This window comes from Salvelinus alpinus, chromosome 31, assembly GCF_045679555.1.
Source record: "Salvelinus alpinus chromosome 31, SLU_Salpinus.1, whole genome shotgun sequence".
NCBI classification, from domain to species: Eukaryota; Metazoa; Chordata; class Actinopteri; order Salmoniformes; family Salmonidae; genus Salvelinus; species Salvelinus alpinus.
Window position 1 is genome coordinate 13,268,476 of NC_092116.1, and position 19,529 is coordinate 13,288,004.

Consider the following 19,529-nt stretch of genomic DNA (forward strand, 5'->3'; position numbering starts at 1 on the left):
ACCTCTAACGTTAGAAGTGATCACAATATTGTGGTCTTGATGGAGGGGGTTTCCATTTTTCTTTCGTCTCATGTGGCTGCAATTTTTAAACTTTGAGAGAAGTCCAAAAGCATTTAGTATTGTGCTTATTTCCCCTTTCTCTCCTTCCTCTGACATAATGTGTACTCTGCACCTGTGGAAGTTTGCTGGATGTGCTTAGTACCTTGTGTACATTCCTTTTTAAACAAACCTCTTTAGGAATCATTTAAAAACAATGTCTCCTCCAAGTGATGGCATCCCACAATTCCAAGGTTTTACAAACCTAGTGAAGCTTGAAATAGGAACACTAAACTGACAAAGCAAAAATAAATAGGTCGCTCGAGCCCTGCACAACAATCATATCTCCAAGGCCATTTTTGGTTTCTTTCTTCCCTCTACATGATCCACAACAATTAGATACCAAGCAGAATGTTTTAGGCATTAAAACTACCGTGTACGGTTAAGGATGACTTTCTCTGAGAATACAAAGTTTCTACTCACATAGCCGCTGAACTTGAACCCTGAACCATGTTTGTTGCTTCCAGATAAAATTAGGGAACCAACAGAGCACAACAAAATGTCCTTGTAGTGGTTGTGAGACAAGACTTTCCCAAAACATGAGTGTCTACTGGCCCGTTTGTCCTTTTGTAATCGCTTCATGCAAAATACACACCTTTGCTCAAGGACATAGTCGAGCTTTCTTTATTTTTCAGAACTCTCTGGGAACAGGTTTTTAGAACAAAACATATCTCTAGCAACGTTGTTATTTAGAATAGCAGTTAATTTTTTCAAAAGCGTACTGGCTATCATGTAGCCCTTATTTTATTTGTATCACTCACCTGGTGCTGTGCTGGTTTTTAATTCTAACCATAATTGCTGACTCTCACACAATCTACTGTAGTGACTTTGTTGTCAGTATTTCCCTATAACGAGGGGAAAGGACACAACCTATGGAGGTATACTCTAAACGTGGAGGTATACTCTAAACGTGGAGGTATACTCTAAACGTGGAGGTATACTCTAAACGTGGAGGTATACTCTAAACGTGGAGTATACTCTAAACGTGGAGGTGGACGTATACTCTAAACGTGGAGGTGGAGGTATACTCTAAACGTGGAGGTATACTCTAAACGTGGAGGTATACTCTAAACGTGGAGGTATACTCTAAACGTGGAGGTATACTCTAAACGTGGAGGTATACTCTAAACGTGGAGGTATACTCTAAACGTGGAGGTATACTCTAAATGTGGAGGTATACTCTAAATGTGGAGGTATACTCTAAACGTGGAGGTATACTCTAAACGTGGAGGTGGACGTATACTCTAAACGTGGAGTGATACTCTAAACGTGGAGGTGGAGGTATACTCTAAACGTGGAGGTATACTCTAAACGTAGAGGTGGAGGTATACTCTAAACGTGGAGGTATACTCTAAACGTGGAGGTATACTCTAAACGTGGAGGTATACTCTAAACGTGGAGGTGGAGGTATACTCTAAATGTGGAGGTATACTCTAAACGTGGAGGTGGAGGTATACTCTAAACGTGGAGGTGGAGGTATACTCTAAACGTGGAGGTATACTCTAAACGTGGAGGTATACTCTAAACGTGGAGGTATACTCTAAACGTGGAGGTATACTCTAAACGTGGAGGTATACTCTAAACGTGGAGGTATACTCTAAACGTGGAGGTGGAGGTATACTCTAAACGTGGAGGTATACTCTAAATGTGGAGGTATACTCTAAACGTGGAGGTGGACGTATACTCTAAACGTGGAGGTATACTCTAAACGTGGAGGTATACTCTAAACGTGGAGGTATACTCTAAACGTGGAGGTGGAGGTATACTCTAAATGTGGAGGTATACTCTAAATGTGGAGGTATACTCTAAATGTGGAGGTATACTCTAAATGTGGAGGTATACTCTAAACGTAGAGGTGGAGGTATACTCTAAACGTGGAGGTATACTCTAAACGTGGAGGTATACTCTAAACGTGGAGGTATACTCTAAACGTGGAGGTATACTCTAAATGTGGAGGTATACTCTTTACTTTTTATCATTTACGGAATGGTTGATAGATTTTCAGGTTCATTCTATCCTCGTGAAGGGTTTTCAAATTCTCTTCTACAAGAAAAAGACCCAATCACTGAGATTGTAGAATCGGAAACTTGGAGCATTTCTTTGACATAGCAAGAGCGTTAGGTCTACTTGCTGTTCGATAGAAACTCAAGGCTATACAGTAGATGTAGATTGAATATCCGCTATTGGAGCATTGTTAGTATGATATGTGGGGAAGTCAAATGTATATGGTCATTGTAGCAATAGTCTCATTGTGGTATTGCGCAACTTGAAAAGGCTCTTTTTTGAGGGTGTGAACATTGTTCCGGGTTTGGGGTCATGGTTTAAGGTCACGGTTGCCTGCTCCCTCTTTGAAAATACATCTCTGAAATAGGAAATAATTGGCCTGTAACATAAGAAATGGGAACGGTACTGTATCACAAATACTGACTTAACAAGGTCCCAGGGAATTCAAAATAGCCACCCTGCATGATACCAATCATGGGCCGAACTTTTATCATTATCCCAATTGGCCACTCTGCGCACCTTGCTCTAGTCAAAAGTAGTGCACCACGTAGGGAATAGGGTGCCATTTGGAACAGAACCCTCAGCCCAAGAGAGGTCCATCACAATGCGTTTCAAGGGAAATTAAAACCGGCCTCGCCACACAAGTGTTAGTATGTGATAGGAGAGAGACTCGTCCCAAAATGGATGAATAAATAAAAAGTACCATGAGTAAGTTAATGGAAAGATCTGCTCTGTGATTACATCATTTTTCTTTCACCTCAATGTCCATATAATCATTTCTGCAGGAGTCGACGTTGTGCATTGTAGCACAGATGAATGTTTGCGTGTTACTGTCATTGCAGATGGCGACGTCTTTCACGCAGGGGGAAATGTTAAACACCTATTTCTGCGTTCATTCACTTTTGACTGGCCTGTATCAGGAGAGTTGTTTGGCACACTAGGGCTGATGAGAGGGTGTGTTTGTGTGTAAGTGCGTGCGTGAGGGTGCGTGTGTGTGTATGTAATGTGTGTATGAATTACATGCTTGCGTGCATATTTTGTGTGTGTAAATGTGTACACATTGTGTTTTGTCAACAATGGCTGTATATACCATAGTTAACTTTGATGTGCGCGAATGCTTTGTGAGCAGGCGAAAGCAAGTCATGAAATGTGCATTGCGAACGAGGTAAAACGGTGTTATTTACCTCTGATTATGTGTTATTTACCTTTTGATTAAAAAGGATGCTTGTTAAGGCAATGGAGGCTCCATCGCAGTCCACAGATACCTAGAGATCTTAAAAACACACTCTTTTTGTTGGAGAGAATAAAGCCTTGATCCATCTAAAGTATTCACACAAAACAAAAAGAAAAAAAGATAATGTATTTAATCAAATAGTGGGACATGTTTGTTTACTACTGAATGTCCTTGAATGTGTTTTACCACAGCTGGGTGTACCAACGGGGGTCTCGGTAAGCTAATAGCCCCAGCTCAACAAATGTTGTTCGTGTGCTGCACTCATGTGTTTTGCTATAGTACTAGCCCATAACAGACAGGGGCATAGTGTTAAACTGTACCAAGGATCATTTTTTTCGTGACTTTTTTTCTAAATTTTACAGCGAACCATCCTCCTCTTCCTCAATACACCAACCTCCAAAGACTGCCTCACTTAAAAAAAAAAAAACAGATCAAATCTACAGGCCGACACATGGTCTGGTGTTTTTGTAGCACTCTAACGAAGACCAATTACTTGAATCCTGCATTATCCACATTTATGTTAAAAATGGAATTATCATCCACCACACTTGTCACTTATGCTGCAGGTAACTATTGGAAAACCAAACGTCAGCTTCATGATTGCATTTGGAATGGATTGCTGCGTCACAGTGGCTAAGGGAACTAACCTCCATTCTCCAGAGAGCTAGGTTCCACTATGGTCCCACCTCCAATTATCCTGGCTTCCACTAAGACAAAAGATAATGGCCACTGCGGCGTTAGAGAGTGGTCTGTTTTTCCATTATAGAACCCCCCCCCCTCCCTTCCACTTTGTGTGCGTGTGTTGTCTCATTGATTTGCCTGCCCACTCACTCTCCCACTGTTTGCTGGAGTGTTATGAGCCCTGACCTATCTCTCCTGGCCCCGGCTTCTTTGCGTCTGAGCCTAGACCACACATTCATAAGATGCTCATTGCTAAATACATTTTGGGCCCTTATTATGTGTGTGTGTGTGTGTGTGTGTGTGTGTGTGTGTGTGTGTGTGTGTTGGTGATAGTTAGGGGCGATGGGGTGTGTGTGTGTGTTGGTGATAGTTAGGGGCGATGGGGTGTGTGTGTGTGTGTGTTTGTGATAGTTAGGGGCGATGGGGTGTGTGTGTGTGTGTAAGCCCTTTCCTCAAGACCTCAGGGAAACAAGATCATAAGAGAGAATCAGGAGGCCCCCGAGTGGCGCAGCGGTCTAAGGCACTGCATCTCAGTGCTAGAGGGGTCACTACAGACCCTGGTTCAATTCCAGGCTTTATCACAACTGGATGTGATTGGGAGTCCCATAGGGCGGTGCACAATTGGCCCAGCGTCGTCCGTGTTAGGGTTTGGCCCGGGTAGGCCGTCATTGTAAATAAGAATTTGCTCTTAAATGACTTGCCTAGTTAAATAAATAAAATAAATAATGTGTATCCGTGGGGAGACAAAGAAAAACAATGTCCTATACGTCACCATTGTCTTCCTCCACACCCAGAATTTCATACACACATACTGTTATTGACTTGGTACACACACACACACACACAAACAAACCATAGCTGGAAATGGATGCCTGTGTGTCTTTGCTAGCTGCAGGAGTCTGCCAGCTCCTCGGCAGAAACCGAGCCTGCCAGATCCAATTGATCCAGTTTGAACTATCGCCTCTTAAACTGACGGGACGGGGGGTGGTGGAAAAATGGAACACCTATTTTTGCAACCAGGCCTGAAATAAATTTGCCTCTTGAGATAAATTAACTGTGACTGAAGAACTAAAGAAATCTATTTTTTCTCTCTCTTTCGCTATCCCTCTATCCTTATTCCATTTAGAATGCTATGTTATTTCTCACTTAATTCTAGAGGAAAGACAGGGCTTTTTATTTGACTCTTTCTTCCCTCCTAATACAGAATCGTCTTCATCTGTGATTGTATTTATGGATACCACAACAACACGGACTACACCTCGACCGACGATGGTTTCCACGACGACCACATCAACAACCAGCACCACCACGACCACCAGGGTTTCGGCGATGACTCCCGTTGCCCAGCGACCGCGACCCACCTCGACTACCCTGCCGCCGCTATTTCCGCCAGCGGACGGCAATATCCCAGAGGGCAATACAAGGACGTCCCCGTCCTCCAAGCTCCCCAACGTCAGCGTTGACTACTGTAATCCCATGATCATGTCGGACGTGTCCTGGCCCAAGATGAGACAGGGACTGGTGGCGAGGCAACCCTGCCCGACTGGAACAATAGGTAATGGGCTTGTTCTACATAAGTCTGTGGCTCCCGTGCCCATTCACTGGGCCCTGGTAAAAGTATGTCAACCAAAGGCCTACACTGTGGTAATAGCCAAATCTAGCTAATCACTGTCCGTGATACATTTCCTTACCAGTGCAACAAATATGTTGGTTTAAATGTATGTATGTGTAACATATGTTGTTGTGAGTTCAAGCGATGTCTTAAAGCACTACGTAGTACATGCAATGTACGGAATGTCTGAAGTATCACAAAAATAGATTAGTGATCACTGCAGGAATCGAACCAGCAAGTTTCAAGTTTCAATGTCGCGTGCAGCGAAATGCCGTTCTCGCAGCTCCAAACCCAACAATGCAGTAATCAATAGCAATGTAATGCTAAAAATGACATAAGGTAGACCAAAAAAACAGGAGAAATAAAAACAAGACCGAAGAAGAACACGAGAAAATATTGAAATTGTACATAATGATGACCATTGACAGCCATGGCCCTCAGACAAACCAGAATCCTCCGCAGGCTCCTGAATTGGCCTCCCTCGGGAATGGATCATGATCGGAAAAGGATGAGCTTAGCCATTAAATCAAATCTTTCTCACATGAGCTGAATTTCTGAATTTAAGTCTTACAATTAACTCAACTAATCCCTTCAGTTTTCCAACCGAAATCTGTCATCAAACACATTCTGGCGTTGCTTATCTCAACTCTGTTCGGCATATTGAAGTGTGATGTTTGGCACGGTCGAATGTTATTTCCAGGTTTGTTGTTTTGTTTGTATGCATTCGCCCCCCCCCCGACTCTCTGAGAGAGGAGAGCTAAAGAAAGCCACACATATGGAACCACGAGGCGGAATCCTCCCCTCTGCTTCTTCACTCCCAGGAAACAATTAGCCTAATTAATTAACACTAAACACAGTTGTGTGTGTGTGCTCTTTAACGAGGGCCAGGCACTTTGTGTTCATAAGGCGCCACTTCACTCGTTTCTTTCTCTACTCCTTTGTCACAGACCAAAAGGAATGGATACCAACCTATTAAGATCCATAGGAGATCAAGGGCCTCTTTTGAGGGAAATGGTTTCTCGAAGTCAATAGTAAACAGACTGCATGCGCTATATAAACAAAAGTATGTGGACACCCCTTCAAATTAGTGGATTCGGCTATTTCAGCCACACCCATTTCTGACAGGTGTATTAAATCGAACACACAGCCATGTAATCTCCATAGACAAACATTGGCAGTAGAATGTCCTCACTGAAGAGCTCAGTGAATTTCAATGTGGCACTGTCAAAGGATGCCACCTTTACAACATCTCAGTTTGTGAAATTTATGCCCTGCTAGAGCTGACCTCGTCAACTTTAAGTGCAGTTATTGTGAAGTGGAACCGTCTAGGAACAACAATGGCTCAGCCGCGAAGTGGTAGGCCACACAAGCTCACAGAACGGGACCGCCGAGTGCTGAGGCGTGTAGCACGTATAAATTGTCTGCTCTCGGTTGCAACACTCACTACAGAGTTCCAAACTGCACCTGGAAGTAACGTCAGCACAAGAACTGTTCGTCAGGAGCTTCAAGAAATGGGTTTCCATGGCCGAGCAGCTGCACACAAGCCCTAAGATCACCATGTGCAATGCCAAGCGTTGGCTGGAGTGGTGTAAAGCTCACCGCCATTGGTTCTGTGGAGCTGTAGAAACGCGTTCTCTGGAGTGATGAATCACGCTTCACCATCTGCCAGTCCGACGGACAAATCTGGGTTTGTCAAATGCCAAAAGAACGCTACCTGCCCAATGCATAGTGCCAACTGAAAAGTTTGGTGGAGGAGGAATGTTTTTCATGGTCCGGGCTAGTCTCCTTAGTTTCAGTGAAGGGAAATCTTAACACTACAGCATACTATGACATTCTAGACGGTTCTGTGCTTCCAACTTTAAGGTAACAGTTTGGGGAAAGCCCTTTCCTGTTTTAGCATGACGATGCCCCCGTGCACAAAGCGAGGTCCACACAGAAATGCTTTGTCGAGATCGGGTTGGAAGAACTTGACTGGCCCTGACCTCAACCCCATCGAACACCTTTGGGATGAATTGAAACGCGGACTGCGAGCCAGGTCTAATTGCCCAACATAAGTGCCCGACCTCACTAATGCTCTTGTGGCTGAATGGAAGCAAGTCCCTACAGCAATATTCCAACATCTAGTGGAAAGCCTTCCCATAAGAGTGGAGGCTGTTATAGCAGCAAAGGGGGGACCAACTCCATATTAATGCCCATGATTTTGGAATGAGATGTTTGATGAGCAGGTGTCCACATACTTCTGGTCATGTAGTGAAACCAAAAGTAGAGCGTGATACCAAGGACAGATGGAAGAAATTATTGTACATGTTGCCATTAGAAACAGTATCAATATAGTTTAAGTTTTGCGTTGTGACTTGGCCCATACTCATAAAGTCAAAGTGCTGAAATAGGGTCATTTTTGCTGTTTAGATCATAATGAATAAGATTGTATGGACAGGGGGTACCTGATCCTAGATCAGCACTTAAGACATTTTTTGAATACGAGCACAGAAATGTTACAACCAGGGGTGGGGAACGTTTTGTCTCTCGCCGCCTTCTCCTCGTTTAACTGGCGACACTATCCAGACGATGGCTGGCGTACAGCAGGATGTGGGACACACAACCCCCACCGCTCTGCGCGTCTCTCTTTAAAGCCCACCACACTTCAGACGACTTTGCCGACGCATGGACGGCTTTGAGTTTCCTCAAATCCCTACCATCTCTCTCTCTATTATTTTCTCTCTCCCCTCTCTCCATCTTTTTTTTTCGGTCTCTCTCTTTCTCAGTCACTCTATCAATCATCCTCACTCCACCTTTCTCCCATACTCTCTCCCCCCCTCAGGTGGAGGTCTATCTGATAAACCCATCAAACGTAATGCCGTCCAAGAAGGAAACGATGTGTCAGTCAAAGTTTATATCAGTTAATGTTATCAGTCTGTCTCCTCCTCCTCTAGCCCATAGACGTGTACAAATCGAAGGCCAGCGTTTTTCCTTGACAGAGTCATGAAGTTAAAAATACACAGATTGAATATAAACACTATCAATGCCATAGCCCACATTTGGAACCCAATTTCCTCTCTCTCTGTATCCCTTTACCATAACATGCCTCCCAAATGGCACCCTATTCCCTTTATAGTGCACTACTATAGAGGGAATAGCACCCTAAGGGAATGGCACCCTAATCCCGGCCCATAGGTTTCTTGTTAAAAGTAGTGTACTATGTAAGGAATAGGGTGCCATTTGGAACACTGCTGTGTACTGTTTTAGGCCGGCCGATAGTGTCGTTGATTAGATGATAAAGACACAATCCCCGTTTATACACAGAGTAAGTAGAAGCTCTGATGGGGCACAGTCCCATTTTTGGCCTGGTTTCAGAGGCCAAAAGACATACACACACACACACACACACACACACACGTCACTCCACATCCCCGTCAGTAGCAGTCCTCCCCCTCGGGCACCCTTAATTGACCTTTCGTAACGAACTCCAGGATATCTGACTTAATTGGAACACAGTTTGGTGTATTTTTGCACGGAGTTCAACTGTCTCACCCGTTTAACACATGAAGAGGTGCTTCAACTCTTAATTACTAGAAACACACACTATCCAGGATACCTCTGTAGGCCCTGAAGTGCTACCACAAAACAATTAGGACTTCATTTAACATGTGGAGATGAAACCAGTAGATTCTATTCCTTTGTCATATCCCAATTATATGTATTTGTAGTGTGTTATTATTGAAGTGGAACTGACAGCATTTTAGAAACATGAAATCTTATTCAAATCTCTTCATGTACATACCCAGGAAGAATGTGACCGTTTACGTGTAAAAAAAAAAAAAATCTGACAAGTGAGCGTGTACATATGGTCAGGTATTCATACATTCATAGAATGTTTGGGAATGACAGGGGAAGGCATTGGTGAACATTCTATAGCAATACAGAGAGGGAAAGCAGCTGTGCTTTTGGACAATTAATAGACACTGCAGTAAATAAAACCTCATAAAAACATCTGTCTTGTCCAGGACCGGAGTCTACACAGACTGAACTTTGAACTGGACTGTGTGTTTACAGGCAGTAGCGTGACTTTAGATTATTAGAATGCCTTCCCCAAAAGCCACAAAATGCACCTGAATGGATTTCTGCAAATATGTAAATACCATGGGAGTCCTCTTATTGTCAACTTAACAGTTCTATTGATCATGAAAGCATCTCTCTCTCTGTTGCCTATGCACATCATCAACAACAAGATGAACGTCTGTTAGCCAGAGCCAGATGAGCTCAAATCTGACCAGGGAACAGTAGATAAACCTTCTCAGCTTATAGTTGGCCATCAACATTTCACTGCTAAAATGATAGGGAATAGTAGCCTGCTCGCACTTCTGCAGCTTGCCTACCAATGCATGCTAACCAGATGACACCTGCATCTCTAGCTGTAGCCACAGAAAAACGATATGGGGGGGAAAAGTCAGCCACTCACCCATCGTACAATGACAACATCCTCCCAGTCAGTACATTAGGCTCTGTGTTTATCTTGCTAAATAAATAGCTACATAAATAGATATGCTAGCCTATTAGCCATGCTATGACTAACTAGTGATCATTACCCTTGCTAGTTTGATTGTATTGACATTCCCAGCCTTAGTTACATTTGTCCGTTTTTGTCCAGAATATTGAGTCATTGAAACTGAAACAGTGCATCCCGAATGGAGGCTGCAAACAATGTACCAGGCCAGCTGGGATTTACAACCTGATACCAATATTTTTTTGGACTACCAACAATGACGAGACACCCTACAGGGAGGAGGTGAGGGCTCTGGGAGAGTGGTGCCAGGAAAATAACCTTTCACTCAATGTCAACAAAACAAAGGGGCTGATCGTGGAGGGAGCACGCACCTGTCCACATCGACGAGACCGCAGTGGAGAAGGTGGAAAGCAAAAGTTCCTCGGCGTACACATCGCTAACGTTCTGAAAAGGTCCACCCACACAGACAGTGTGCTGAAGAAGGTGCAACAGCGCCTCTTCAACCTCAGAAGGCTGAAGAAATTTGAAGATCTGGTACAACGATGTTCTTCTCTCTTCACAGAACAGCGCAAACTAACCAGAATAGAAAGAGTGGGAGGCCCCGGTGCACAACAGAGCAAGAGAACAAGTACATTAGAGTGTCTAGTTTGAGAAACAGACGCCTCACAAGTCCTCAGCTGGCAGCTTCGTTAAATAGTTCCCGCAAAACACCAGTCTCAACGTCAGCAGTCAAGAAGCGACTCCGGGATGCTGGCCTTCTAGCCAGAGTTCCTCTGTCTGTGTTGTTTTGCCCATCTTAATATTTTATTTTTATTGTCCAGTCTGAGATTTGGCTTTTTCTTTGCAACTCTGCCTCGAAGGCCAGCATCCCGGAGTCGCCTCTTCACTGTTGACGTTAAGACTGGTGTTTTTGCGGGTACTATTTAATGAAGCTGCCAGTTGAGGACTTGTGAGGTGTCTGTTTCTCAAACTAGACACTCTAATGTACTTGTCCTCTTGCACAGTTATGCACCGGGCCTCCCACTCTTTCTATTCTGGTTAGGGCCAGCTTGCTCTGTTCTGTGATGGGAGTAGTTCACGGTGTTGTACGAGATCTTCAGTTTCATTGGCAATTTCTCGCATGGAAAAGCCTTAATTTCCCAGAACAAGAATAGATTGACGAGTTTCCGAAGAAAAGTATTTGTTTCTGGCCATTTTGAGCCTGTAATCGAACCCACAAATGCTGATGCTCCAGATACTCAACTAGTCTAAAGAAGGTCAGTTTTATTGCTTCTTTAATCAGAACAACAGTTTTCAGCTGTGCTAACAAAATTGCAAAAGGGTTTTCTAATGACCAATTAGCCTTTTAAAATGATAAACTTGGATTAGCTAACACAACATGCCATTGGAACACAGGAGTGATGGTTGCTGTTAATGGGCCTCTGTACGCCTACTTAGATATTCCATAAAAAATCTGCCGTTTCCAACTACAATAGTCATTTACAACATTAACAATGTCTACACTGTATTTCTGATCAATTTGATGTTATTTTAATGGACAAAAACATTTGCTTTTCTTTCAAAAATAAGAGAATTTCTAAGTGACCCCAAACTTAGTGTACATATTTCTTAATTCCATTATTTTACTTTTAGATTTGTGTGTATTGTTGTGAATTGTTAGATACTACTGCACTTTTGGAGCTAGGAAGACAAGCATTTCGCTACACCCAGCAATAACATCTGCTAAATATGTGTGTTTGTCCAATAAAATGTAATTTTATTGGTCAATTATATTAGTCATGCGTTAAACGGATCCATCTAGTCTGCCAACAATGCCTTACTCTACGTCATAATAATTATTTTCAAATAGAACCTCTTCAAAACGTTTTATAAAGTTGCTTTTGTAGCACAAACTGGGAAGTCAATATTTTTTTACTGATGTTATGCTGGTCTGTTTCATATCTGCAAAGTAGTTTAAAACGCTGTCAGTTCCACTCGAAGGGGAATTGGTTTTAAGGTACATGGTAGTTTAATTCGGATATGAATTATAGTGACACGCTGTATATGTTCACACAGACAAACACCAACAGATTGTATGAGGATGAAAAAAAAGAAGTTATTTATAACAAGGCTGTTGAATGAAGTTGTTTGGAAGCACACGTGTCACCGTTGGCAGCGAAAGCTTTTTAGATATGAATCCCTGTATTCTTGCTCTATTGCCTCTAACTCTGAGTCTTGTTTTCTTCCACAGGCGTGGCCATGTATCTATGTATGGGGCCCGAAGGATACTGGGACCCTCAAGGGCCCAACCTTAGCAACTGTACGTCCCCGTGGGTCAATGTAATCACCCAAAAGGTAAGGGGGCCCCCAAAGGGGACCAACACATAGACGCACACACACACACACACTTCACGCTTGGCAATTCACACTTGTTCACTTTGCAACAATGGAAACCCCTTAGACTAAGGGAAGACTATGCCCATCGTCCCATCCTCTAGGATCATTGTGCTCCACGGGTTTCCTTTGTCTCTGCTCAGATAACGTAATTGGTCAATTAATGTCAAGTCTTCCACTCGCTCCAGGTAAAGAGGAATAGCAGTCGCCACTTCAGACATAAAAACCACAGTTGAAACCAGAGGTCTTAGAGTACTGTCCTACCTACTGCGTCGAGTTCACAATGGTGGCCAATACACCCACTACACAATTATGGCCCTCTCATTCTTCCATTTTCTTTAGCCCCAGAGGAGGTCTGTCTCATTCCCCTTCTGTGTTTAAATCTCTAATGGAATCTCCCAGACAGAAGAGATGGTTATTGGGACTGTAGCAGTACTAGTAGCAGCTCTCTCCCTGTTTGTGAATTGCATCAGATGTCAAAATGCACTCGCTGAAACTCGCAGGAGCCCGAGGCATGCCAGCAATAACACTTATGATCCACTCCAGACTGGCAAAAGCCCGTTAACCAAACGGCACTTTGTGGTTCTGGATGGAGAACGGGTGGTTGGGAAAAGACAAGTGTGGGGTAGAGGTAGAGAGATCAGGTGTATTTTTTGTTTTTTGTTTGACCGTGGGCTGATGTTTTGGTTGTTAACTAAAGCTCAGTGCCGTTCTGTTTAAATCGATATGGAGACGATTCTATCTTATCCTTTACCATAGTGTCACTATTTCCTGACTCAAACTCATAGTCCGTTATAGTATACATCCTAACTTTCTCCCAAGCCAAGCAGCACAAAACTTGACACAGTCTTGCCCCTTGTGGGAGTGACTATTGGAAAATGGGTGCATTTTTTTTTACAAAAGTGTTATTCATCTTTATTACGCAAATTAGGCATGAGCGATGTGCCTGTCATCCCTCGTTGTCACCGGGGAATTTAAATGAAGATCAACCTATCAGGCATCCCAGAATTCAGTCTGCCGCTCCACTGTCGCTGGTTCTTCTCATTAACAGGAAGACGCAGAGAGGGAGACAAGCGAAAGCGGGACTATGAGTGAAATAGGGAGAGGCTGGAAGAGAGGTGGAGAAAGCGAGGGAGAGAGAGACCAGGATTGAGAGCGAGAGAGACATTGACAGACTTAACTCGTTCTTACTGTGGCCGTAACTCTTTTCATTAAGAGAAAGAGGCTAAGCGAGAGGGCTTCTCTACTCTCCACACACTGTCCACACAGGAACAGGGTTCTCGAAGAAAGGCCAATTAAGCCGGTGTAATTGGTTCTGCTAATAAACACAGGGGCAGGGATTGCAAGCGATGGCCCAGTAAGTCGTGTGAGGCCCTGTGCCGCGGACACCGTAGTCTCCCCCTAATGCGTCTATTTACAATGCGTTGGAGGTCGCCGGGACGAAGGCCTCATCGCGCTGCATGCATATTTTTGGGCGTTTGCGTCCCAAATGGCACCCTCTTCCTTTAATAGTGCACTACTTTTAACCACAGCCCTTTGAGCCCTGGTCAAAAGTAGTGCACTATATAAGGGAGTAGGTTGCCATTTTGGGGCGCAGTTCCAGACTTTGAATCCAGCAGCGGTTCTGTATAAAATATCAGAGGAAAGAAGTGGATGGAAGGAGAACCCAGCGGACTATAAACAGATGTCTGACTTCCACGGATGCCTCGGGCAGGGTTAGACTCCTAAACGTAGCCCAAATGCTACGTCCCTTGGTATTCACTGAACCCGAGGCTAATCAAATGTGCACAAAGCTATTAGCATTCCAAAAAGGGAGGACATTAGTAAGAATAGCGGCGTGAATACAAATCATACAAATAAGTCATACAAATATGCCGCCGGTACTGTAAAGTACCAAAACAGATCCAACCTCGCCTCTTCAATGTCCCTGTGGAATTGAATACATCCAGAAGTTTTATTTCTGAGGGCTGTGTTTAGCATTCTGACCCTGGGATCAGTCTCAGTAAATGTTGTTTTCGGGAATGGCAGCCCAGTGATCTGCATGTGAAAACATGACCCATTTGATGAATAGAACAGGTGCTTTTTCAAGGCCCTTTTCAATTGGCTGGCCAGCTAGTAGAAACAAAGAGCTACAGTACACACAAGTCCCTGTTTTTCTTCATAATCCAATTCCAGATAAATGAAAAGCCTAGAAACACATTGCACTATGAAATGAGACTCCTTTACATCATTAGGCCTCTCTGCTTGGCGGAATTATACATTGTAATTGAAAAGCCAAGAGACAAGAAACTCCCAAACTACAAAGCGGTTGTTAGTTTGTGGGCAAATGGAGACTCTTCATTAGCAAATTAACAGACTCATCCGTGGCTTAAGAAGATTTCTATTGAATTGTTTCCCCCGGAAAATAAAAATAGGTACACTCTCCAACTAAGTGGCATACATTTAGGCAGTACAACACTTAGCGTACACCCTAAGGGTTCGTGGTTGTGCTTTGGAAATATTATTTTTCTTCCTCCAAGTCTAAAGATGGAGCTGCTACGCACAATACAATGTGATAGAGAGAGGCGCGAGAGAGAGAGGAACAAGAGAGAGAGAGAGGCGCGAGAGAGAGAGAGAGAGAGGAACAAGAGAGAGAGAGAGGCGCGAGAGAGAGAGAGGCGCGAGAGAGAGAGAGAGAGAGGCGCGAGAGAGAGAGAGAGAGGCGCGAGAGAGAGAGAGAGAGGCACGAGAGAGAGAGAGAGAGAGAGAGAGAGGAACAAGAGAGAGAGAGAGGCGCGAGAGAGAGAGAGGCGCGAGAGAGAGAGAGGCGCGAGAGAGAGAGAGGCGCGAGAGAGAGAGGCACGAGAGAGAGAGAGAGAGAGGCGCGAGAGAGAGAGAGAGGCGCGAGAGAGAGAGAGAGAGGCGCGAGAGAGAGAGAGAGGCGCGAGAGAGAGAGAGGCGCGAGAGAGAGAGAGGCGCGAGAGAGAGAGAGGCGCGAGAGAGAGAGAGGCGCGAGAGAGAGAGGCGCGAGAGAGAGGCGCGCGAGAGAGAGAGAGGCGCGAGAGAGAGAGAGAGAGGCGCGAGAGAGAGAGGCGCGAGAGAGAGAGGCGCGCGAGAGAGAGAGAGAGGCACGAGAGAGAGAGAGGGAGAGGCGTGCGAGAGAGAGGGAGAGGCGTGCGAGAGAGAGGGAGAGGCGTGGGAGAGGTAGACAAAAGCCTCTCTCTCCCTCTCTCTCGCACGCCTCTCCCTCTCTCTCTCTCGTGCCTCTCTCTCTCTCGCGCGCCTCTCTCTCTCTCTCGCGCGCCTCTCTCTCTCGCGTCTCTCTCTCTCTCGCGCCTCTCTCTCTCTCTCTCGCGCCTCTCTCTCTCTCTCGCGCCTCTCTCTCTCTCGCGCCTCTCTCTCTCTCTCGCACGCCTCTCCCTCTCTCTCGCACGCCTCTCCCTCTCTCTCGCACGCCTCTCCCTCTCTCTCTCTCGTGCCTCTCTCTCTCTCTCGCGCGCCTCTCTCTCTCGCGCCTCTCTCTCTCTCGCGCCTCTCTCTCTCTCGCGCCCCTCTCTCTCTCTCGCGCCTCTCTCTCTCTCTCTCTCTCGCGCCTCTCTCTCTCTCTCGCGCCTCTCTCTCTCTCTCTCGCGCCTCTCTCTCTCTCTCGCGCCTCTCTCTCTCTCTCTCGCGCCTCTCTCTCTCTCTCGCGCCTCTCTCTCTCTCGCGCCTCTCTCTCTCTCGCGCCCCTCTCTCTCTCGCGTCTCTCTCTCTCGCATTGTATTGTGTGAGGGAGATGGAGAGGTGGGCGAGAGAGAGATGGAGAGGCGGGCGAGAGAGAGATGGAGAGGTGGGCGAGAGGGAGATGGAGAGGCGGGCGAGAGGGAGATGGAGAGGCGGGCGAGAGGGAGATGGAGAGGCGGGCGAGAGGGAGATGGAGAGGCGGGCGAGAGGGAGATGGAGAGGCGGGCGAGAGGGAGATGGAGAGGCGGGCGCGCGAGAGAGAGAGGGAGAGGAGCGCGAGAGAGAGATGGAGAGGCGAGCGAGAGAGAGATGGAGTGGCGGGCGAGAGAGAGATGGAGAGGCGGGCGAGAGAGAGATGGAGAGGCGGGCGAGAGGGAGATGGAGAGGCGGGCGAGAGGGAGATGGAGAGGCGCGCGCGCGAGAGGGAGATGGAGAGGCGCGCGCGCGAGAGAGAGAGAGAGAGAGGAGCGCGAGAGAGAGAGGAGCGCGAGACTGATTCTTCTGGAACTTATGTTGTAATGTTCACTGTTAATTTTTATTGTTTATTTCACTTTTGTTTGTCTACTTCACTTGCTTTGGCAATGTTAACATATGTTTCCCATGCCAATAAAGCCCTTGAATTGAATTGAGAGAGAGGCATGAGATGGGGAGAGAGAGACATGAGATGGGGAGAGAGAGACATGAGATGGGGAGAGAGAGGCATTTTACATTTACATTTAAGTCATTTAGCAGACGCTCTTATCCAGAGCGACTTACAAATTGGTGCATTCACCTTATGATATCCAGTGGAACAACCACTTTACAATAGTGCATCTAACTCTAGGCATGAGATGGGGAGAGAGGCATGAGATGGGGAGAGAGAGGCATGAGATGGGGAGAGAGAGTCATGAGATGGGGAGAGAGAGTCATGAGATGGGGAGAGAGAGGCATGAGATGGGGAGAGAGAGGCATGAGATGGGGAGAGAGAGGCATGAGATGGGGAGAGAGAGGCATGAGATGGGGAGAGAGAGTCATGAGATGGGGAGAGAGAGTCATGAGATGGGGAGAGAGAGGCATGAGATGGGGAGAGAGAGGCATGAGATGGGGAGAGAGAGGCATGAGATGGGGAGAGAGAGTCATGAGATGGGGAGAGAGAGGCATGAGATGGGGAGAGAGAGGCATGAGATGGGGAGAGAGAGGCATGAGATGGGGAGAGAGAGGCATGAGATGGGGAGAGAGAGGCATGAGATGGGGAGAGAGAGGCATGAGATGGGGAGAGAGAGGCATGAGATGGGGAGAGAGAGGCATGAGATGGGGAGAGAGAGGCATGAGATGGGGAGAGAGAGGCATGAGATGGGGGGAGAGAGGCATGAGATGGGGAGAGAGAGGCATGAGATGGGGAGAGAGAGGCATGAGATGGGGAGAGAGAGGCATGAGATGGGGGAGAGAGAGGCATGAGATGGGGAGCGAGAGGCATGAGATGGGGAGAGAGAGGCATGAGATGGGGGAGAGAGAGGCATGAGATGGGGGAGAGAGAGGCATGAGATGGGGAGAGAGAGGCATGAGATTGGGAGAGAGAGGCATGAGATGTGGAGAGAGATGCATGAGATGAGAGAGGCATGAGATGAGAGAGTCATGAGATGGGGAGAGAGATGCATGAGATGGGGAGAGAGAGTCATGAGATGGGGAGAGAGAGTCATGAGATGGGGAGAGAGAGTCATGAGATGGGGAGAGAGAGTCATGAGATGGGGAGAGAGAGTCATGAGATGAGAGAGAGTCATGAGATGGGGAGAGATGAGGAGAGAGAGGCATGAGATGGGGAGAGAGAGTCATGAGATGGGGAGAGAGAGTCATGAGATGGGGAGAGAGAGTCATGAGATGGGGAGAGAGAGTCATGAGATGGGGAGAGAGAGTCATGAGATGGGGAGAGAGAGTAATGAGATGGGGAGAGAGAGGCATGAGATGGGGAGAGAGAGTCATGAGATGGGGAGAGAGAGGCATGAGATGGGGAGAGAGAGGCATGAGATGGGGAGAGAGAGGCATGAGATGGGGAGAGAGAGGCATGAGATGGGGAGAGAGAGGCATGAGATGGGGAGAGAGAGGCATGAGATGGGGAGAGAGAGGCATGAGATGGGGAGAGAGAGTCATGAGAGAGGATCGCGGGAGGGAGAGAGGGGCATGAGATGGGGAGAGAGAGGCATGAGATGGGGGGAGAGAGTCATGAGATGGGGAGAGAGAGGCATGAGATGGGGGGAGAGAGGCATGAGAGAGGATCGCGGGAAGGAGAGAGGGGCGTGAGAGCGGGAGGGAGAGAGGGGCGTGAGAGCGGGAGGGAGGGAGGGAGGGGCATGAGAGAGAGGGAGGGAGGGAGGGGCATGAGAGAGAGGGAGGGAGGGAGGGAGGGGCATGAGAGGGAGGGAGAGAGGGGCATGAGAGGGAGGGAGGGAGGGCATGAGAGGGAGGGAGGGGCATGAGAGGGAGGGAGGGGCATGAGAGGGAGGGAGGGGCATGAGGGAGAGAGGGGCATGAGAGAGAGGGGCATGAGAGAGAGAGAGGCCTGAGAGCGATAGAGAGGCCTGAGAGCGATAGAGAGGCATGAGAGCGAGAGAGGCATGGGAGCGAGAGAGAGGCATGAGAGAGAGAGAGAGAGGCATGGGAGCGAGAGAGAGGCATGGGAGCGAGAGAGAGGCATGGGAGCGAGAGAGAGAGGCATGAGAGCGAGAGAGAGAGGCATGGGAGCGAGAGAGAGGCATGGGAGCGAGAGAGAGGCATGGGAGCGAGAGAGAGGCATGGGAGCGAGAGAGAGGCATGGAGAGAGAGAGAGAGGCATGAGAGAGAGAGAGAGAGGCATGGGAGCGAGAGAGAGGCATGGGAGCGAGAGAGAGAGAGGCATGAGAGCGAGAGAGAGGCATGGTAGCGAGAGAGAGGCATGAGAGAGAGAGAGAGAGAGGCATGGGAGCGAGAGAGAGGCATGGGAGCGAGAGAGAGGCATGGTAGAGAGAGAGAGAGGCATGGGAGCGAGAGAGAGGCATGGGAGCGAGAGAGAGGCATGGGAGCGAGAGAGAGGCATGAGAGCGAGAGAGAGGCATGAGAGCGAGAGAGAGGCATGGGAGCGAGAGAGAGGCATGGGAGCGAGAGAGAGGCATGGGAGCGAGAGAGAGGCATGGGAGCGAGAGAGAGAGAGGCATGAGAGCGAGAGAGAGGCATGAGAGCGAGAGAGAGAGAGCGAGAGAGGCATGAGAGCGAGAGAGGCATGAGAGCGAGAGAGAGGCATGGGAGCGAGAGAGAGACATGAGAGAGAGAGGCATGGGAGCGAGAGAGAGAGAGGCATGAGAGCGAGAGAG

At 47.0% G+C, this 19,529-nt stretch overlaps 1 protein-coding gene across 9 annotated transcripts in view; it reads left to right on the forward strand.

Moving 5' to 3' along the window:
• Window positions 1–19,529, forward strand: part of LOC139561888 (adhesion G protein-coupled receptor L3-like) — a 336,416-nt gene that overhangs the window by 218,168 nt on the left and 98,719 nt on the right. For all 9 annotated transcript variants that reach the window (XM_071379279.1, XM_071379281.1, XM_071379283.1 and 6 more), the window contains 2 exons: window positions 5,220–5,570; window positions 12,362–12,465. In XM_071379279.1, the coding sequence (XP_071235380.1) occupies window positions 5,220–5,570; window positions 12,362–12,465 (455 nt within the window). The remainder of the gene's footprint in view (window positions 1–5,219; window positions 5,571–12,361; window positions 12,466–19,529) is intronic.